Raw genomic sequence first — 16,933 nt, forward strand, 5'->3', positions numbered from 1 at the left:
GTTCAATGGTACAAGGATCGTCTGGTGGCTAAGGGATATTCTCAGGTACCTGGGTAAGATTTCAAGGAGACCTTCAGTTCTGTTGTTCGGTTCTCCACGTTGAATGTTATACTTGCTCTTGCTGTTTCTAGAGGATGGTCATTGAGACAGATGGATGACAACAATGCATTTCTTCATGGTGATTTGAGTGAAGATGTCTTCATGCAACAACCATCTGGTTTTGAGTAATACACTCCTAAAGGTGGTTGGTTGGTTTGCAAATTGAAAAAATCTCTCTATGAACTTCGCCAGACGCCACGAAATTGGCATGCTAAGTTAAAATACAGTCCGGTTCAACTTGGTTTCAAGGAATCCAGAGTTGATGCTTCTCTGTTTTTTTTACAGAAGATAAGATGCCAACATATGTTTTGGTCTATGTTGATGATATAATAGTTACATGACAGTGATCGAATGGGATTAAGAAGGTGGTTATGCTATTGAAGAGTTATTTTCCTTAAAAGATCTAGGTGAGATACACTATTTCTTAGGCATTGAAGTCAAGCGATGTGATCAACTATTAGTTCCTAGTCATAAGCAATATATCTTGGAACTGCTTGAGAAAGCAAAAATGATCAAGGCTTCATTCACTGTCACTCATATGGTAGCTTCCTCAAAGCTAAACAAGGATGAAGGGCACTTGCTTGTTGATGCTCAAGAATTTCGTAGTTTAGTAGGGGGCTACTTTATGTGTGTCACATAAGTCCTGATATTGCCTTTGGTGTAAACAAGGTGGCTCAGTATATGCATGCTCCTAGAGAGTAATATTTGCTTGCTGCTAAGCGTATTATGCCTTATCTAGCTGGGACATTGAACTATGGTCTTGGCTTTGTACCAGGCAAATTGCATATCTCAGCCTTCTCAGATGTTGATTGGGGTGGCTGTGTTGATGATAGGCGGTCAATGTCTGGTCACTGTGTTTTTATTGGAGAAAGTCTGGTGTCGTGGAGTGCAAAGAAACAAAAGGTGGTGTCACGATCAACCATGGAAGCTGAATATAGAAGTCTCGTAAATACTGTAGCAGAAGTAGCATGGGTTGATGCCTTGCTTGCTGGCTTGAAGGTTCCACGATATAAGCAACCAACGATATGGTGTGATAACACAAGTGCAATTGCATTAAGTGCTAATCTAGTGTATCATTCGCAGTCCAAGCATGTGGACTTAGATGTGCATTTTGTTCGAAAAACATTGCTGCAAATCAACTTTGTGTGAGTTATGTTCCAACAACTCATCAAGTTGCAGATGGCTTGAGTAAGCCTTTGTCAAAGACAACCTTTGCTAGCTTTCGTGATAAACTCAAAGTTTGTTTGATTACTGAAGGAGGGAAGAAGCAGGGAGAATGTTGAGAGTTATTGTGTGCTCGTGCAGCTCTCGTTCTAGTATAGTAGCTCATGCAGCATGTTCATGCATGAGAGAATTCTAGAAATGATCTAGAAACTAGGTGGTTAAAAGGTTGTTATCCTTAACAGTGTAACAAAATGTTGTTAGGTGATTCTCTTGAGTAGTTCAACATTGTAGAGGTTCTTTATAAGATGATGTGGAACAAATGTGGGAGTTAACTTCTTTGAATGAATAAAAATAATGCATACATTTCATGCATAAGTTCTTGAATTATTTTCTACAATATTCAACAAGAAATAATAGACAAAGGAGAAGAAGTGAGAGGAGAGGAATAAGAAGTGGTGTTGAGATTTTTTTATTATTCTAAAGTTGTCAAGTCACTTACACAGTTAATGAATGTAAGTTTTTATTTTATTTTAAAATTGAAATGTCACCTAGGACTTAAACTAAAAGACCGATAATGTTAGTCATTAAATACATTTAATTAAAAAATTGGTGACCAAAATCGATAATATCAAAAATAAAAGGGACTTTTTACATAGTTTACCCTTAATATTTTAATAATAGTTTACAGTGGTTTGGCCGTGTAGGACTTTCCTTCATAATTAAATTAAATTATTTTCTAGATGCAGAGGCAAATTTATGTCATCTTCAAATTCAATAACCAAGCTTGAAGATTTGTTCCTAAAAACCCCAGCTTTCGTGAATTTGGATCACTTTAACATCTATTTTTCTTTGTTTTAATTCAAGTTATCCGAGACAATAAAGAAAGGGGGGTGGGGGTATCTCGTTTTCTCATAGTAAAACAATGGCTAATCGAACGGGTGATTTGGTGGAGGCAGTGCAGGAAGCTCACAAACTCGATGCTAACGCCTTGCTTCGCTATGCCCAAACTCATGTTCCTGGGTTTCCTTTCTCCCCTTCAAAATTCAATCTCTCTCAGGTTTTTTCCCTTTACAATATATCAATAAATTGTTTGAATTCTTTTATTTTCAGTGTTTTTTTTACTGTTTTTGAGATTGATTCAATGAAATATGCAGTTCGGACATGGACAATCGAATCCTACGTATTTGATGGAAGTTGAAGATGGAAGTGGAACTGTTAAACGCTACGTTTTGAGGAAGAAACCTCCCGGGAAGCTGCTTCAATCTGCTCATGCCGTTGACCGAGAATTTCAGGTGAATTTTAATTTGTATAAAAATTACAATTTCTTTGTTTTAAATTTTGCTTAATTAAGTGTAAAGCTTCGATCTCGAATTTTGTATAAAATTTATAAATATTTTAAAATGATTTTTACGTTTTATATTGGGAAAATTACAGTTCTGTGGATAGCTTGTGAAATTTACAGCATTGGGTTTCTTGAATATTCCTTTTAAATGTATGTAATATAAGAAACCCCCCCCCCTTTTTGCGTGTTTCTTTTTCAGGTTCTCAAGGCCCTGGGGGATCATACGAAAGTTCCTGTTCCAAAGGTTTTCTGTTTGTGTGATGATCCGAACGTGATCGGAACTGCATTTTATATCATGGAGTTCTTGGAAGGTCGGATATTTGTAGACCCAAGTCTTCCGGTAAGACCGACTGATGTTTTTCTTGATGTTTTGAATCTGTGGTGAAGCTTCTAATGGTTGTTTTCTTTTCAATGGCATGATGTGTTTATTACTTGGGTTTGTGAGGTTATGAATTGAGTTCTGTTGCTAATTCTGTTTTAAAAGGGTGTACCACCAGAGAGAGGAGGCAGGCAATATATCTGGCGACTGCGAAAGTGTTGGCGTCATTACATTCTGCTAATATTGATGCCATTGGTTTGGGAAACTATGGGCGTCGAGACAACTATTGTAAAAGACAGGTCTGTGAACTCTTATTTTTGTAATATAAACTCTCACTAATTGAATTAGGAGCATTTTGCAGAAGCATTATTGTACAAGCTTGGTCCTTAATGAGATTGCCTGTGTTGGCTTTTGAAATCTATGGTCCTTTGAAGAGAAAAATGTAGAGAATTTATGTCTATGGGGCTTACGGATGTTTTTTCCTTTTTTTTTAGATAGAGAGATGGTTTAAGCAATACCTGGCTTCAACTCGTGAGGGAAAACCCGAGAGCAATCCCAAGATGTTTGAGCTGGTTGATTGGTTGCGAAAGAATATTCCCCCAGAAGATGCTTCAGGTGCAACGGGAGGCCTAGTTCATGGAGATTTCCGAATTGATAATGTTGTATTTCATCCCACTGAGGTCTGGTTCTTAATAACCTTTAATCGTTTGAATGGTATGATTTTATCTTCCACGAAGTAACATGAATGTATAGATCTGATTATGGTCCAATTGCACTCCAAACTTTATAACTAATATCCCACACTATTTTGATAGGACTTGAGGTGATTTTTAATGTTTTCTTAGTTCAAATTCAGCATACATAAGACTTAATACTGAATTCTCTGATTAGCATAAATTATGAGATGCTTCTAATGTGCAGGATCGAGTCATCGGTATTCTTGATTGGGAACTGTCTACTATTGGAAACCAGATGTGCGATGTCGCATACAGCTGCATGGTATTTGACTGATTTTCCTACTTAACCATTTTGCATAAAGAGAACGATTAATATCTTTTTTCGTATTAATTTTTCAGTGATAGATAAGTGTTTCTTTTGTAATATAGTACATAGGGAAACCGAGTCATATTATACCTTCTTGGCTTTTGATTACCTAACCTCTCCATTACTCCATTGGCAGCAGCCTTACATTGCACAAGTCGGGCTTGATACACCTGAACTGGTTAAAGGTTTTGAGATCGTTGGAATTCCTGAAGGGATTCCTACACAGGCTGAGTTTCTGGCTGAATACTGCAATGAATCTGTAAGTAACTATAAACATGCCTTTGATTAATATATACAGCTATAACAGTCTTCTCATTTCATGGGGAAATTATCGTTAAGTGTCTCTGATACCCACTTCACTCCCCTCGATCACCATTTCCCCATCTCTTTGACCGTGAATATGCTTAGGTTTCAGTTCCCAATAAATGGAAATCGTCTATAAGATAACTGTTCTGTTAATTCATTGATACATTGCTTTTGCTGAAAAATGTTGCTTTGTAGGGGAGAGCATGGCCTGCTTCTCAGTGGAAGTTCTATGTCGCCTTTTCCATGTTCCGTGGAGCATCGATCTACACAGGAGTGTATAATAGATGGTTAATGGTATGGCATGACATTAATTAGATTGGAGTTCTATTGTAATTCATTGTTATAAAAGCTTCAGTTTATGAAAGTCCAACATTGATGCAATGTTTTACTCACATTTATGCAGGGTAATGCCTCCGGAGGTAAACGTGCGGAACATACAGGACGTCACGCTAATAGTCTCATAGATTCTGCATTGGCTTTTTATTGCAAAGAAGAATGTGCTTCCGGAGTATCCCCCCTCTGGTAGTTAAGCCGTTCAATCATTTACCCCTCTTTCTCTCTCAAGAAATTTCTTAAGAAGACTGTTATGTGCTTCTAGCTGCATCACAGAAACTTCTTAAGAAACATCATTTAAGTTCTTGATTGTTGTATATTTTAACATATTTACTTGCACATCAATTTGGTTATGAAATTTTGGTCTGAAGCAATTGTTTAAGGTGCTTTTGTTCTTTTAACTACTTAAATCCAGTTCCACAAGGTAGAAGGCAATTCGAGACTGAGAACAAAGTCCAAAGCGTTCCAGAAGGAAGCGGGAGGTTTGTTCCAAGTAAGAAGGTCCAGGAATTAAGAAACAAATTGATTCAATTCATGGAAGATCACATTTATCCCATGGAAGAGGAATTCAGCAAACTTGCACGATCTGACTTGCGTTGGACGGTGCATCCAGAGGAGGAGAGGTTAAAAGAGCTTGCAAAGAAAGAAGGATTGTGGAACTTATGGATTCCTGTATGTGCCAACTCTTCTCTTTGAACTTTTTTTTTTCACCAATTACTATTTTTACTCTTAAAATATTACTGTATATTCGAAAATATGACATTCTCGAGAAACCGTTTTTGTCCAGTTTGACAGTGCTGCTAGGGCAAAGGAACTCATTTATAATGGGAGTGTAAATACTGACTACGCAAATGATCGTTTTCTTGGTGCTGGCCTCTCAAACCTTGAATACGGATATCTCTGTGAGATTATGGGTCGCTCTCTTTGTGCTCCGCAGATCTTTAATTGCGGTGCACCAGACACTGGTAATATGGAGGTAAGGCTTACTTCTATTGTACACTAAGGCAGTTCTCAGCATGCTTCAACTAAAAGATTGACTATTTACAAGGTTATAAATAGACCCAACTTACAATTTCGTATTTTCTTCCGTTTTCCTTCCTCTCCAATTTCCTTTCCTTCCTACCTAGCGAATCCAGTATCTGTTTGATTTACCATTACATTTATTTATATTTGTTGTTTCGTTTTTAGGTGTTGTTGCGGTATGGAACTAAAGAACAGCTAAACGAATGGCTTGTTCCTTTGCTTGAGGGGACAATCCGCTCTGCATTTGCAATGACTGAACCACAAGTTGCATCCTCAGATGCAACCAATATCGAGTGCTCTATTAAAAGGTACATCAACCTAATTCTATTTTAGTAATTCTAAAGCAAGTTGTACTGTTCATATGAACTTTCTATTCATTGGTAAAACAATGGAGATTTAAATTTGTGTAACTGCACTTCAACCCCTCATTCATTCCAATTTATTACACTCTTATCTGATTTATGGATATTGTTGGAGTTTATCTCACCGTCTATGCACTCTTTTTACAGAGAAGGAGATTCGTATGTCATCAATGGGACCAAGTGGTGGACGAGCGGCGCCATGGATCCAAAGATGCAGAATTCTTATACTCATGGTTAGTCTTTTAGAATGGCGTTGAGTGTATATTAGACATGCATCTAATCTATAGCTTCTGATACACGTGCTAGCGAATACTAATTTGACTAAAACGTGACCTGATTTCTGAATGATATCCAGGGGAAAACTGACTTCACCGCCCCCAAGCATAAGCAGCAGTCCATGATCTTAGTAGACATTAAGACTCCGGGGATAACTGTAAAGAGGCCACTAACAGTCTTTGGCTTTGACGATGCACCTCACGGGCATGCAGAAGTTTCTTTTGAGAATGTTCGTGTGCCAGCAAAGAATATTCTACTGGGAGAAGGTCGCGGATTTGAGATTGCCCAGGTAAAGTTGCCATTTATATCGGAAGGAGTATGCCATGTCCACCGTACATATTCTGTTTCGAGTTTTTCTCTCTTCCCACAATATTTGCATGTACCTAGGTTCTCAAAAGTTGGATGCATTTGCAAATTGCGTCTACACAAATTGGGCACCTCGAACTTCAGCATTTATAAGCTCGACCTTCTTTAAATTTAATTTTCAAGTTCCAAAATTTATCTAGAAACGTCAATAACCAACCATTGTCGGTGTATGATATAATTTTTTATATCCTTGTAGGGAAGACTCGGCCCGGGAAGATTGCACCACTGCATGAGAATGATTGGTGCAGCTGAGCGTGGCATGCAGTTAATGGCACAAAGGGCTCTTCATAGGAAAACTTTTGGAAAATATATTGCTCAACACGGTTCATTTATTTCGGATATTGCAAAGGTAACTTAATCTGTCTATCTATAACGAGAGATTATATGGATATGTGTATTGATTGGAGTACTGAGAATGTACATTTTAGTGATCAAGTAGAGGTTGGTCATTTAGTTGAAAATCGTTGCTTTTTGCAGTGTCGAATAGAACTGGAGCAAGCTAGGTTATTGGTTCTTGAAGCTGCCGACCAGCTCGATCGACTTGGAAACAAGCACGCCCGTGGAACCATTGCAATGGCGAAGGTAACCAATATTTTTACGCCTACATTAATTTCGTTCGAGGTTCATGATGAACTTTGTTACAGTAGAATGTTTCGGATGTTGGATGTGGCAGGTGGCAGCTCCGAACATGGCGCTGAAGGTGCTGGACATGGCAATCCAAGTACACGGTGGAGCCGGGGTATCGTCCGACACCGTTCTGGCACACATGTGGGCGGCAGCAAGAACTTTGAGAATTGCAGATGGACCTGATGAAGTGCACTTGGGTACGATTGCCCAGTTAGAACTACGAAGAGCTAGGCTTTGAAGAATCTTGAAAACCAAGATCATGGAGCAGAATCTTTTCTTTTTTACCCTTTGGTTTCGAAACAAATACAAGGAACAATAAACCAAGATCAATATGGAATTATATTTTATATACATTATAAAGTTCTGCTCCATTTCTTTATAGATCATCGGTGTTTTATTTCTTTGCTGTAAATATTCTTTTAACAATGTTAACTGAATTTCATTAATAAAAATTAATGAATCAAAATTACGACGCATTTAAAAAGAAACTTGGAGATAGTGGAAACCAAAAACTCATACATAAAATAAAAATATTAAACCCAAATACAAAAAGAGAATGAAACCTTTCAAATATCCAAACAACTCAGTAATCTTCATAAAACTCATTGTTTCTATCGTACGAGACGCTTTACGATGTAATAAAGAAGTGGTGAGCGAACATAAAACTCATTGTTTCTATCGTACGAGACGCTTTACGATGTAATAAAGAAGTGGTGAGCGAACCAAATAATTTGACAGACTGTTTCGCTACACAATTCTAATTATATCGGAAAATGTCCATTTACAAAAGAGGGGATTTGACAATACGTGCCCGCCAACAAGCTAATCAGAACACAAATACCGTGAGAATCTTTGTGAAAGCACCAACACGACCGCAGAAATATGGGGAAAACTTACCGAAAATCATAAGGAATGTGCCATAAGAATAGAGAAAAAAACGTGCTACGAGAGTAGAGAAAATCGTGTCATAAGGACAAAGATTCTTATTTGAAAGTGAAAGAAGTCGAGAAAAAAACAAAGATATAATATGAAACATAACAGAAAAAATAATAATCACCTGTGGTCGGTAATTAATATTAAAATTAATATCACTACTGGCTAAATAAAAAAGAAAAGAAAAGAGTATGAGATAACAATTACCAATCAATATCACACCATTCTTCGATATCCATTAACATTGTGTCCGACTAAAAAAACACTTGATCAATATGTAAAGTGTCACGTGTTAGAGTTGATCCGTGCGACTTTAGACGTCTTTAATTAAATAAGTTTATATTATTTAAATCGATGGTTAAAATTAAAATTAAATCATTTCTTAGATAATATTCATATTTAAGAAAATTATATCATTTCTATTAATATTTTCATTGATGGGAGATTAAAAATTTATGAAATTATAAGTGGTGACATTAAACATTTCATCATACATATCTTTTAAAAAGAAAGTAATGATCTTATGACACTTACACAATAGCTAAATATTAAAATATATAAATATTTCATTCGGAATTGATCAAACTAGTATTGGTTTAAAATAAAAATGAGGTTTTTATTTAATTCTTTAAATAAAATATTAAATTATAAGAGTATTTTTAGATTTTTTTTTGACAAAAAAATCATATGACTTTGTACTTTAAAAAAATCAACGTGTCATTTGTATTATTTTCTGTTAATATGGTGTCTTTTAATTAACATTTTTCATTTTTGATCGTTACGGTGTTGATGTGGTAATTCACAATATTGACGTGACAGTCCGCAATACTAACATGACAGTCCAGGGTGACAGATTAACGTGGCGGACGACATGATATATTTATTAAATTGGTAACTCAAACATTACAGTTGGACCGTCATTTAAGCACTGTGAACTGGAAGGTCAATACTACAATGGTCAACGACGAAAAACGTTGGTCAAATGCCCATATTGTATTTATTTTCTAAGTTAGATGGTCACATTGAGAAAAAATTAATACGAATGTCACATTAATTTTTTTTAATTACAATGACCTCTTATTTATTTTTTTTTCTTTTCTTTTAGTTTGTATGAAAGATTGGTCAAATAGCCAAAAATAGCCCCCAAGACTGCCTACAAGCATGCAACTTTCACCAATCAAATTTCCAACATTTTAGATTGAGGAAAGAGTTCCTTCTATTTTTAATTTTAGTGGTTCATGTTCTCAAGTTCATTCTATTTGAAGAAACAGTTTCTTCAAATTGTTTCAATTACCTCGTACAAATCAAATTTCTTACAAGCTTCCTCAATAAACTTTTCTTTCCTCTAAAACTATATTTTAGTGTGAAAGAAAATTTATCCAAGAAAATAGTGTGAAAGAAAATTTATCAAAAAAAGATATTGTGAAAGAAAAAAAAAAGAACAAGCTATTTGAAAATGGGAAAAGCACCGGCAATTATCGGTGTTTGTTCAGTCATATTGGTGGCCATGGTGGTAGCGGTGGCGGTTGGTGTTAACCGTCGTAACGGTGGCAAGGAAGGCGGCAGTGTCGAAGAGCCAGCGACATCCAGTAAGGCAGTGAAATCACTTTGCCAACCTATTGATTACAAAAAAGAATGCGAAGAGAGCCTCAAGGACACCAACTCAACCGACCCCAAAGAGCTAATCAGGGCGGGCTTCAAAGCCGCAATCCACGAGATACAGAGGGTCGTCAACAACTCCGGCACTGTTCAACAAGCGGCAAAAGATCCGATGACACGTCAAGCCGTCGATAATTGCAAAGAGCTGATGGGGTACGCCATCGACGACCTACACAACTCGTTCGACGAACTAGGCGCATTCGACGTTAGCAGGCTAGACGAATACATCGAGAACCTCAAGATTTGGATGGGAGGCGCCATGACGTATCAACAAACATGCTTGGACGGATTCATTAACGTGTCGACCGACGCCGGCGAGAAAATGAAACGACTGTTGAACACTTCACAAAAGCTAACCATCAATGGACTAGCCATGGTTAGTGACATTTCGAAAATCGTCGGTAATTTGAACATTCAAGGGTTGGGAAAAGGTGACAAAGCCGGTGCTAAACGTAAGCTAATGGCTAAAGAAGGGTTCCCTGTGTGGGTTAGTTTTAGGCAACGGATGTTATTGCTACAAAATCCGTCGGAAATAAAGCCTAATGTTATCGTCGCTAAAGATGGCAGTGGCAAATATATTACCATCAATGAAGCTTTGAAAGAAGTCCCTAAGAAAAGTCCTGCCCCGTTTGTGATATACATTAAGACCGGTGTTTACAGTGAACAGGTTATTGTCGATAAGCACATGCATAATGTCATGTTCGTCGGGGACGGACCTACGAAGACCGTCATCACCGGTAACTTGAACTTTGCCGACGGCACTATCACATTCAGGACCGCAACTGTTGGTTAGTAACATACATTGTATTATAAAACTCACTTGAATTCGAGTAACATAGAATGATGTTTACAGGTGTTGCCGGGCCGAAATTCATGGCGAAGGACATCGGATTCGAGAACAGTGCCGGAGCTATTAAGCACCAAGCGGTGGCTGTTAGGGTTCAAGGTGATCAATCCATCTTCTATAACTGTCAATTTGACGGCTACCAAGACACCCTTTACGCCCATAGTCATCGACAATACTACCGGGACTGTACCATCTCCGGCACTATCGATTTCATCTTCGGTAACTCGGCTTCGGTCTACCAGAACTGCAAACTCATCGTTCGGAAACCGCTCGACAATCAACAATGCATCATCACCGCTCAAGGACGAGAGGACAACCGCGAGGCATCCGGCTTCGTCCTCCAGAATTGCACCATCACCGGTGATCCAGACTACCTCCCGGTGAAGGCGAGAAGCAAAACGCACCTCGGCCGGCCGTGGAGACTGTGTTCAAGGACCATCATCATGCAATCTCAGATGGACGACATCGTCACACCTGAGGGATGGATGCCGTGGAACGGCGACTTCGCACTCGATACCCTATTTTACGCCGAGTACAACAACCGAGGACCAGGCGCCGAGCAGACACGCAGGGTTAAATGGAAAGGTATCCAACAGATCAATGAAGCTCAAGCCCAGGAATTCACGGCCGGCGTGTTCTTACGCGGTGAGGAGTGGATCCAAAACGCCGGGGTGCCTTACACCGCCGGAATGATTCCTGGTCTGTAGGGATCCGATCAAAATATATATACATACGAAACCTATGATTAAGTATTTATGCATGGTTTCGCAATGTTGGTGCATAATAAAATCAAACGTTGCTTAGAACAAAGAGAATAAAGGTAAGATTATGGTTTATAGATTAGAGAATGGAACCTAGTAGGGTTACGTACGAAGAATAAATGTGGAAGATAGACATGAATTCCATGCATCTCTGTTTTGTCCAAGATGCAACTCAGTAATGTAATTACTTATATTTTATTCATCCAAACTGTCGGATTCTTAATTACCAACTTTTTTACTTCCATTCTCTCACTTTTACAATTTTGTCGTAAAAAATTATGAATTCATTTTATCCCCCAAAGCATTATTATTCAAAAGGGTAAACAGTAAACTACACCATTGACTACCACCTCTCTTCTACTTTAAATATCCAATCCATTTTTTTAGAAAATTATTACTAATTTTACTTTCTTTTATTTTAATCATTTGTTGTTAAGTTTTCGTTAAAATTTAACGAAGATGATGGCGTGAACTGATATAATAATACTTTTTAATTAAAAATTAAATGAGCCCTTAATCTTTTTAAAATAATCAATTAAATCTTGAATTTTCTAAAAGAATTAACTAAGTCCATTTGTTATATCATCATTTATCGTGGAGTGTCATATCAATATTGTGAATTACTTCATCAGTATTGTAATGACCAACGATAATTTTCATTGATCACATGAAAGTTGGTTTTTTCCCTTAATTTGAGAGTCACGTTGGGTTTAAAATAAGTTTAAGGACCACATTAACTTTTTTAAAAAAGTTCAATGACCTCAAGTACTGTTAAGCCTTATTTTATTCCATCTCATCATATTCTTTATTAAAATAATTTTTTTTACCAATTTCCGAAGGCCATCGAATATCGTCATTCTTCGCAATTTTTTACAGTCAAACATCGATCAACTCGTCTCATCTTCTTATACTACTTCATGATCAATTTAGAATTTCTAAAACCTCTTTAAAACTCACGAAATTAAATATAAAAAATTATAATTTTTTAGGGTTTGAGGTTTGTCACAAGATTAAAGTATTTGTTCAAAAATTCAAACAAAAAATATACCTAGAAATTAATTCTTTTAGAAAATAACCATATCATCAAATATAATGTTTACCCGGTCAATTCAAACAAAATTATCCCAATCACTTTGTCATCAATAGTCATTCACGACAAGATTTATACCAAAATGTTTACATTTAATTTATCTTTATTCTTCTTGCTTTGTTTTTTTTTAATAAAATTCAATCAAAATCGACGAAAATTCATATAAAAATTTAATGATAGTTTGACGAGGCTAACTTATTGGTATATTTTTTATATTCTTTAAAGAATACTTCTAAATTAAATTTTACATAACGTAAATCAAAATTCAATGTTAAATTGAAATGTTTTAAAATTTAATGCTAAAATCAATACGAAATCTAGAGTTTAGTGATTGATAAGGGTTTTTTGCTGCACCAAAGTTCCAAACTTTCCTTCGGTTTCTTTCGAAATCCCTATCGGGATTTCATTCTATTAGATCCATATGATTCGGTAGCATTTAATGATTATTTGAAGGGTAACGATCCTAGTAAAGGTGAGCATGGCACTAATAAGGGCATTTCAAGGCGCAAGACCTTTCAGTCTCCCACATGGACTGCACATAAATCATCTCATGGAAAGAATAAGGATGTTAATATTAATCAAACTCCTAGGGTTGATTGCGATTTTGGTGCTAATGATCGTAATATGGGACCCGATCCTTCTATAGCTGGTGACTTCGGAAATGTAGATCATGGATTTGATATGGATGATAGGTTTTCAGAACCTAGAGTTTTGGATGATTCAGATGATGATGATAACGATCCATGGAAACCTCTGAATCCCCATGAACCTGGAAACTTGAAAGTGAGGCCTTTCAGAAAAAGGTAGTTAAAATTCGGTTTCTTGCATGCTTGTTATCTGCCTATATAATTTTGGTGAGTTCCTAACAGTCTTTCATTTTTTCCTTCACAAGCAGTAAAAGCTTCCAGAAAGAATGTGTTAAATTGTAGTAAGAGTAATCCTACGTTGTTTCCACTCGCTAGATTGCAAGGTACCATTAGTCCCGAAGTTACACAAATGTGGGAGAGGCGGCAGAAGGCCATTGAAAAACACAGGGAATTCAAGTCTCCTCCATTATACGAAAAGGTATATATACTAAATGTTTTGCTTCGGTGAAGGTGATGAACGGTTGGTTTGTAAAACATTGCTTATTTCAGCTTCGTCAATCACTTATTGGGCAAGGAACTGGATCTCCTTATGCTTTCCCTAATTTTGAAGAAGGAAATGAAGACGATGACATAACGACGAGAATGTTGATTTTGGTGGACCTGATTTTGACATTCCAGAGAACATTCCTATGGATGAAGATTTACCTTCTACGAATGAGAAGGTTAGCATATCAATGATTTGATCTTTTGTTATATCTACCTACAGGAAAATCTGGGATTTTCTGTTGTTGATCATTCATTGATCTTTTCACAGCATGGGGATGGTGATGCTGCATTTGGAAAGAATGAAATGTTTGACAACAGAGATCCGTGTTCTCAAGCATGCCTGGAAGATCTCTGCCGCTCTCACCTGGTAAGCATGCTCCTCCACATTTTCAATAGGCAAACAACAGTTAAACCTTTTCCCATAATTTGTCGTGGAACATGGATTCTACAATGCCAAGTGCCAACCTGCATCTCTTTTTTCCTTTTAAGAAATAGATATAAAAGAAAATGCTTTATTAATTGCTCGTGTCTGAGTTCACTATTTTATCCGTGTGCTGTTAGTGAAAGTTGTGACCGTCTATTGCTGCTAGTAGTTCAGGCTTTGACCTATAAAATGTGCAGTGAACTATAATTTGCTGCCGGATTGTTGCTCGAATAAGTTACATGTATTTTTCCTGCAGGATGCTTTGCTTGCCAGCATAGCTGAGAATGAGAAGCAAACTGAACTGGCTGCTCGAGTTTCATCGTGGAAACAGAACATCGAGCAGGTAAATAAAGTTAGCTTTAACTGCTAATCTTTTCTGTCATTCTCTTCTTAAGATCTGTTCTTTTTGTCCTGGTGGGATTTAAGCTAAGGATACTTTTTGTATAGGATTCACATCCTCCATTTGATATTTACGAGTATGGTGAAAGGATTCTCGACAAACTCTCACTCGAAGCAGACAAAGATGTCGTGCCGTTCGGTGATCTTGTCAAGGGTCAAGAAAAGCATGATGTTGCTCGATTCTTTTCCGCACTTCTCCAATTGGTATTTCATTCTCATTTCTAACCAAATCTCATCGGTCAGTTCTTTCTGTTAGATAGAAAGTGTTGTGGTAACATTTTCACACGAAACAACTTTTTTTGTCATACAGGTGAACAATGGAGATGTTGGTTTAGATCGAAGCGGACTCCCGGTGAGTCCGTTTGTTTTACGGCTGTAAACCCTTTCCACGTCCGACTCCTGAAGCACGATAAGAGATGGGTAGATAACTTCGGATGCCCAAAAAGAGAGTTAAGTCGCACTTGAGTACATAACGTACAAAAAGTGACAGGAACATATCTTCACCAGAGAAATGTCTCTCGGTCAATTCTGATTCAGATTATGGATCGGCGAAGTTGTCATCACAACAGAACTGCAAAGCTTCAGTTAACTTGGAAAGTTCGGGGGCGTAAGGTGCAGTCCCGAAAGCAAGAGGAGACGAAGTTCTCGATTGGTCGAACCGGTGGACGTGCAATCGGCACTGTGACACAAAACGTAGTATAGAATTTAGGGCAGTCTTCTGTTGTTGCAGCAATTCAACACTTCGGCTGAAGAGCTGTGAAGATTTCTGACACTTGATTACAGATTATTTGACAATGTTAGCTATGAATATGTATTGTATTATTGGTGTAACTCAGTCCTAGGATGTCTTTTGTGTCCCAAATGGCTTGTATTAACATGGTACTACGACCTGTTTTCCTTGTAGATTTCGCACTCGTGTTATGTAATAATAACAACCTTTTTTCTTACTTCATTAGCCACGTGGCTAATATTTTGCCAACTGAGTCACACAACCTCGTCGCAGAGTTTGCCGTGTAAAATCACGAGTACATGACAGAAAGGAGAGGGATCTTAAAAATGTACCATCTTTGCCCATTCCTTTTACGTTCAGCAACTTCAAGCTTAAAAGGAATAATAAGAAATTATCAAGAAAAAATCGAAAAAAAAAAATCTTTAAAAAATTCGAGGGCTAATAATGCCATTAAGCCCTAACTTTTTTTAAATATAAGGGTAAATTACATGTTTAGTATCTAAACTATTAGTTTTGGTATGTTTTAGTAACTAACCTTACAAATTTTTCAAAATCATACATAAAGTTTAGTTTTTGTTTTATTTTAATATCCCACCGTTAAAAAATTTAGTTTTTTGTTTCATTTTAGTAATCCGTTCAAAATTTAATATTAAATTTTTTAAAAAATTGAAAGTTTAGGTACTAGACGGACAAAAATTAATAGTTTATGTACTAAACGTATTAAGTTTTTAATAGCGGGTACTAAAATGAAATAAAAACTAAACGTTAGGTATGATTTTTAAAAAAAAATTAAGTATTAAAATAGATAAAAACTGACAATTCAAATATTAAATATGTAGTCTACCCTATATATATATATATATATATATATATATATATACTATAAAAACTGATATTGTCTAAATCTCTAAATATATTGAAAATCTACGATAAAAAGTATCTGACACGTCCTTTTATTATATAAATTGTATGGATTTAATCCTTTATTATTAAATGGACCAATTTGCCACCTTTATTATATAAAATGATTTAAATTTGTCCATCTAATATTGAATAAATTAATTAGTCCCTATAACATTAAAAATAAAAAAAAGAGCAAAATAAATTAGGGTAAACTATATGTTTAGTACCTTATCTACCACTTTTATTCCATTTTGGTTACCTAACTATTTTTTTATCTCAAAATCATACATAATGTTACATTTTGATTTCGTTTTGGTCACCCACCATTAAAAAATTAAGGCTTAAATGTATAAAAGGCCCCTGAACTTTAAAAAAACCCAATGTGGCACCTATCATTTTCTTAGATCAATGTGGCCCTCCAACTCGAAAATAGAACTCAATATGGTCCTTTGACCAATGTTTTCCGTTAATTCCTTTTGGGTAAATTACACCATTCATTACTCGACTATTTTCTTCTCTTCTATTTTGGTCACTAAACTCTAAAAGTTTTCATTTTCAGAAATCCTAGAGACTTCAGTGACTAAGGCTGTAGTTAACCCATTTTACCCCATTTCTCTAACTTCTTCCCGGTCATTAAACCGGCATAGGAGCTGAAAGCAGGAAGAACGCTCACTAGAGACACTATTGGGGTTCTATTCCATCATTCAACTGCTCACATTTCTTCGCCAGCCTCCAACCCCCTGAATTCGAATAACCCGAAATCAATTCAATCCAAGACCCTACATTTCTTTCA

At 36.6% G+C, this 16,933-nt stretch overlaps 2 protein-coding genes and 1 pseudogene across 2 annotated transcripts; all 3 read left to right on the forward strand.

Annotated features, from left to right (window-relative positions):
* Nucleotides 1-2,044: 2,044 nt before the first annotated feature.
* Nucleotides 2,045-7,557, forward strand: LOC120114956 (probable acyl-CoA dehydrogenase IBR3). The gene is given in 19 exon segments (XM_039135720.1): nucleotides 2,045-2,320; nucleotides 2,418-2,555; nucleotides 2,805-2,960; nucleotides 3,107-3,223; nucleotides 3,419-3,604; nucleotides 3,846-3,923; nucleotides 4,108-4,227; nucleotides 4,470-4,568; nucleotides 4,678-4,752; nucleotides 4,754-4,796; nucleotides 5,023-5,279; nucleotides 5,395-5,583; nucleotides 5,796-5,938; nucleotides 6,140-6,200; nucleotides 6,202-6,225; nucleotides 6,348-6,557; nucleotides 6,831-6,983; nucleotides 7,112-7,216; nucleotides 7,308-7,557. Coding segments are annotated over 19 exon segments (2,481 nt in total). The 5' UTR covers nucleotides 2,045-2,185; the 3' UTR covers nucleotides 7,500-7,557.
* Nucleotides 7,558-9,626: 2,069 nt separating this feature from the next.
* On the forward strand, nucleotides 9,627-11,427 carry LOC120114942 (probable pectinesterase/pectinesterase inhibitor 21). Its single transcript, XM_039135710.1, has 2 exons — nucleotides 9,627-10,641; nucleotides 10,707-11,427. Exons 1-2 carry the CDS (start codon nucleotides 9,651-9,653, stop codon nucleotides 11,405-11,407), a joined length of 1,692 nt encoding a protein of 563 aa, XP_038991641.1. The 5' UTR covers nucleotides 9,627-9,650; the 3' UTR covers nucleotides 11,408-11,427.
* Nucleotides 11,428-11,923: 496 nt separating this feature from the next.
* LOC120115040 lies at nucleotides 11,924-15,415 on the forward strand (annotated as a pseudogene).
* Nucleotides 15,416-16,933: the final 1,518 nt, after the last annotated feature.

This window comes from Hibiscus syriacus, unplaced genomic scaffold (assembly GCF_006381635.1).
Source record: "Hibiscus syriacus cultivar Baekdansim isolate YM2019G1 unplaced genomic scaffold, ASM638163v2 tig00110257_pilon, whole genome shotgun sequence".
NCBI classification, from domain to species: domain Eukaryota; kingdom Viridiplantae; phylum Streptophyta; class Magnoliopsida; order Malvales; family Malvaceae; genus Hibiscus; species Hibiscus syriacus.

Coding starts and splice junctions, on each gene's coding strand:
- LOC120114942 (XM_039135710.1), top strand. CDS start 9,651: ATGGGAAAAGCACCGGCAATTATCGGTGTTTGTTCAGTCATATTGGTG. Junction 10,642..10,706: donor ATTCAGGACCGCAACTGTTG/GTTAGTAACATA, acceptor TGATGTTTACAG/GTGTTGCCGGGCCGAAATTC.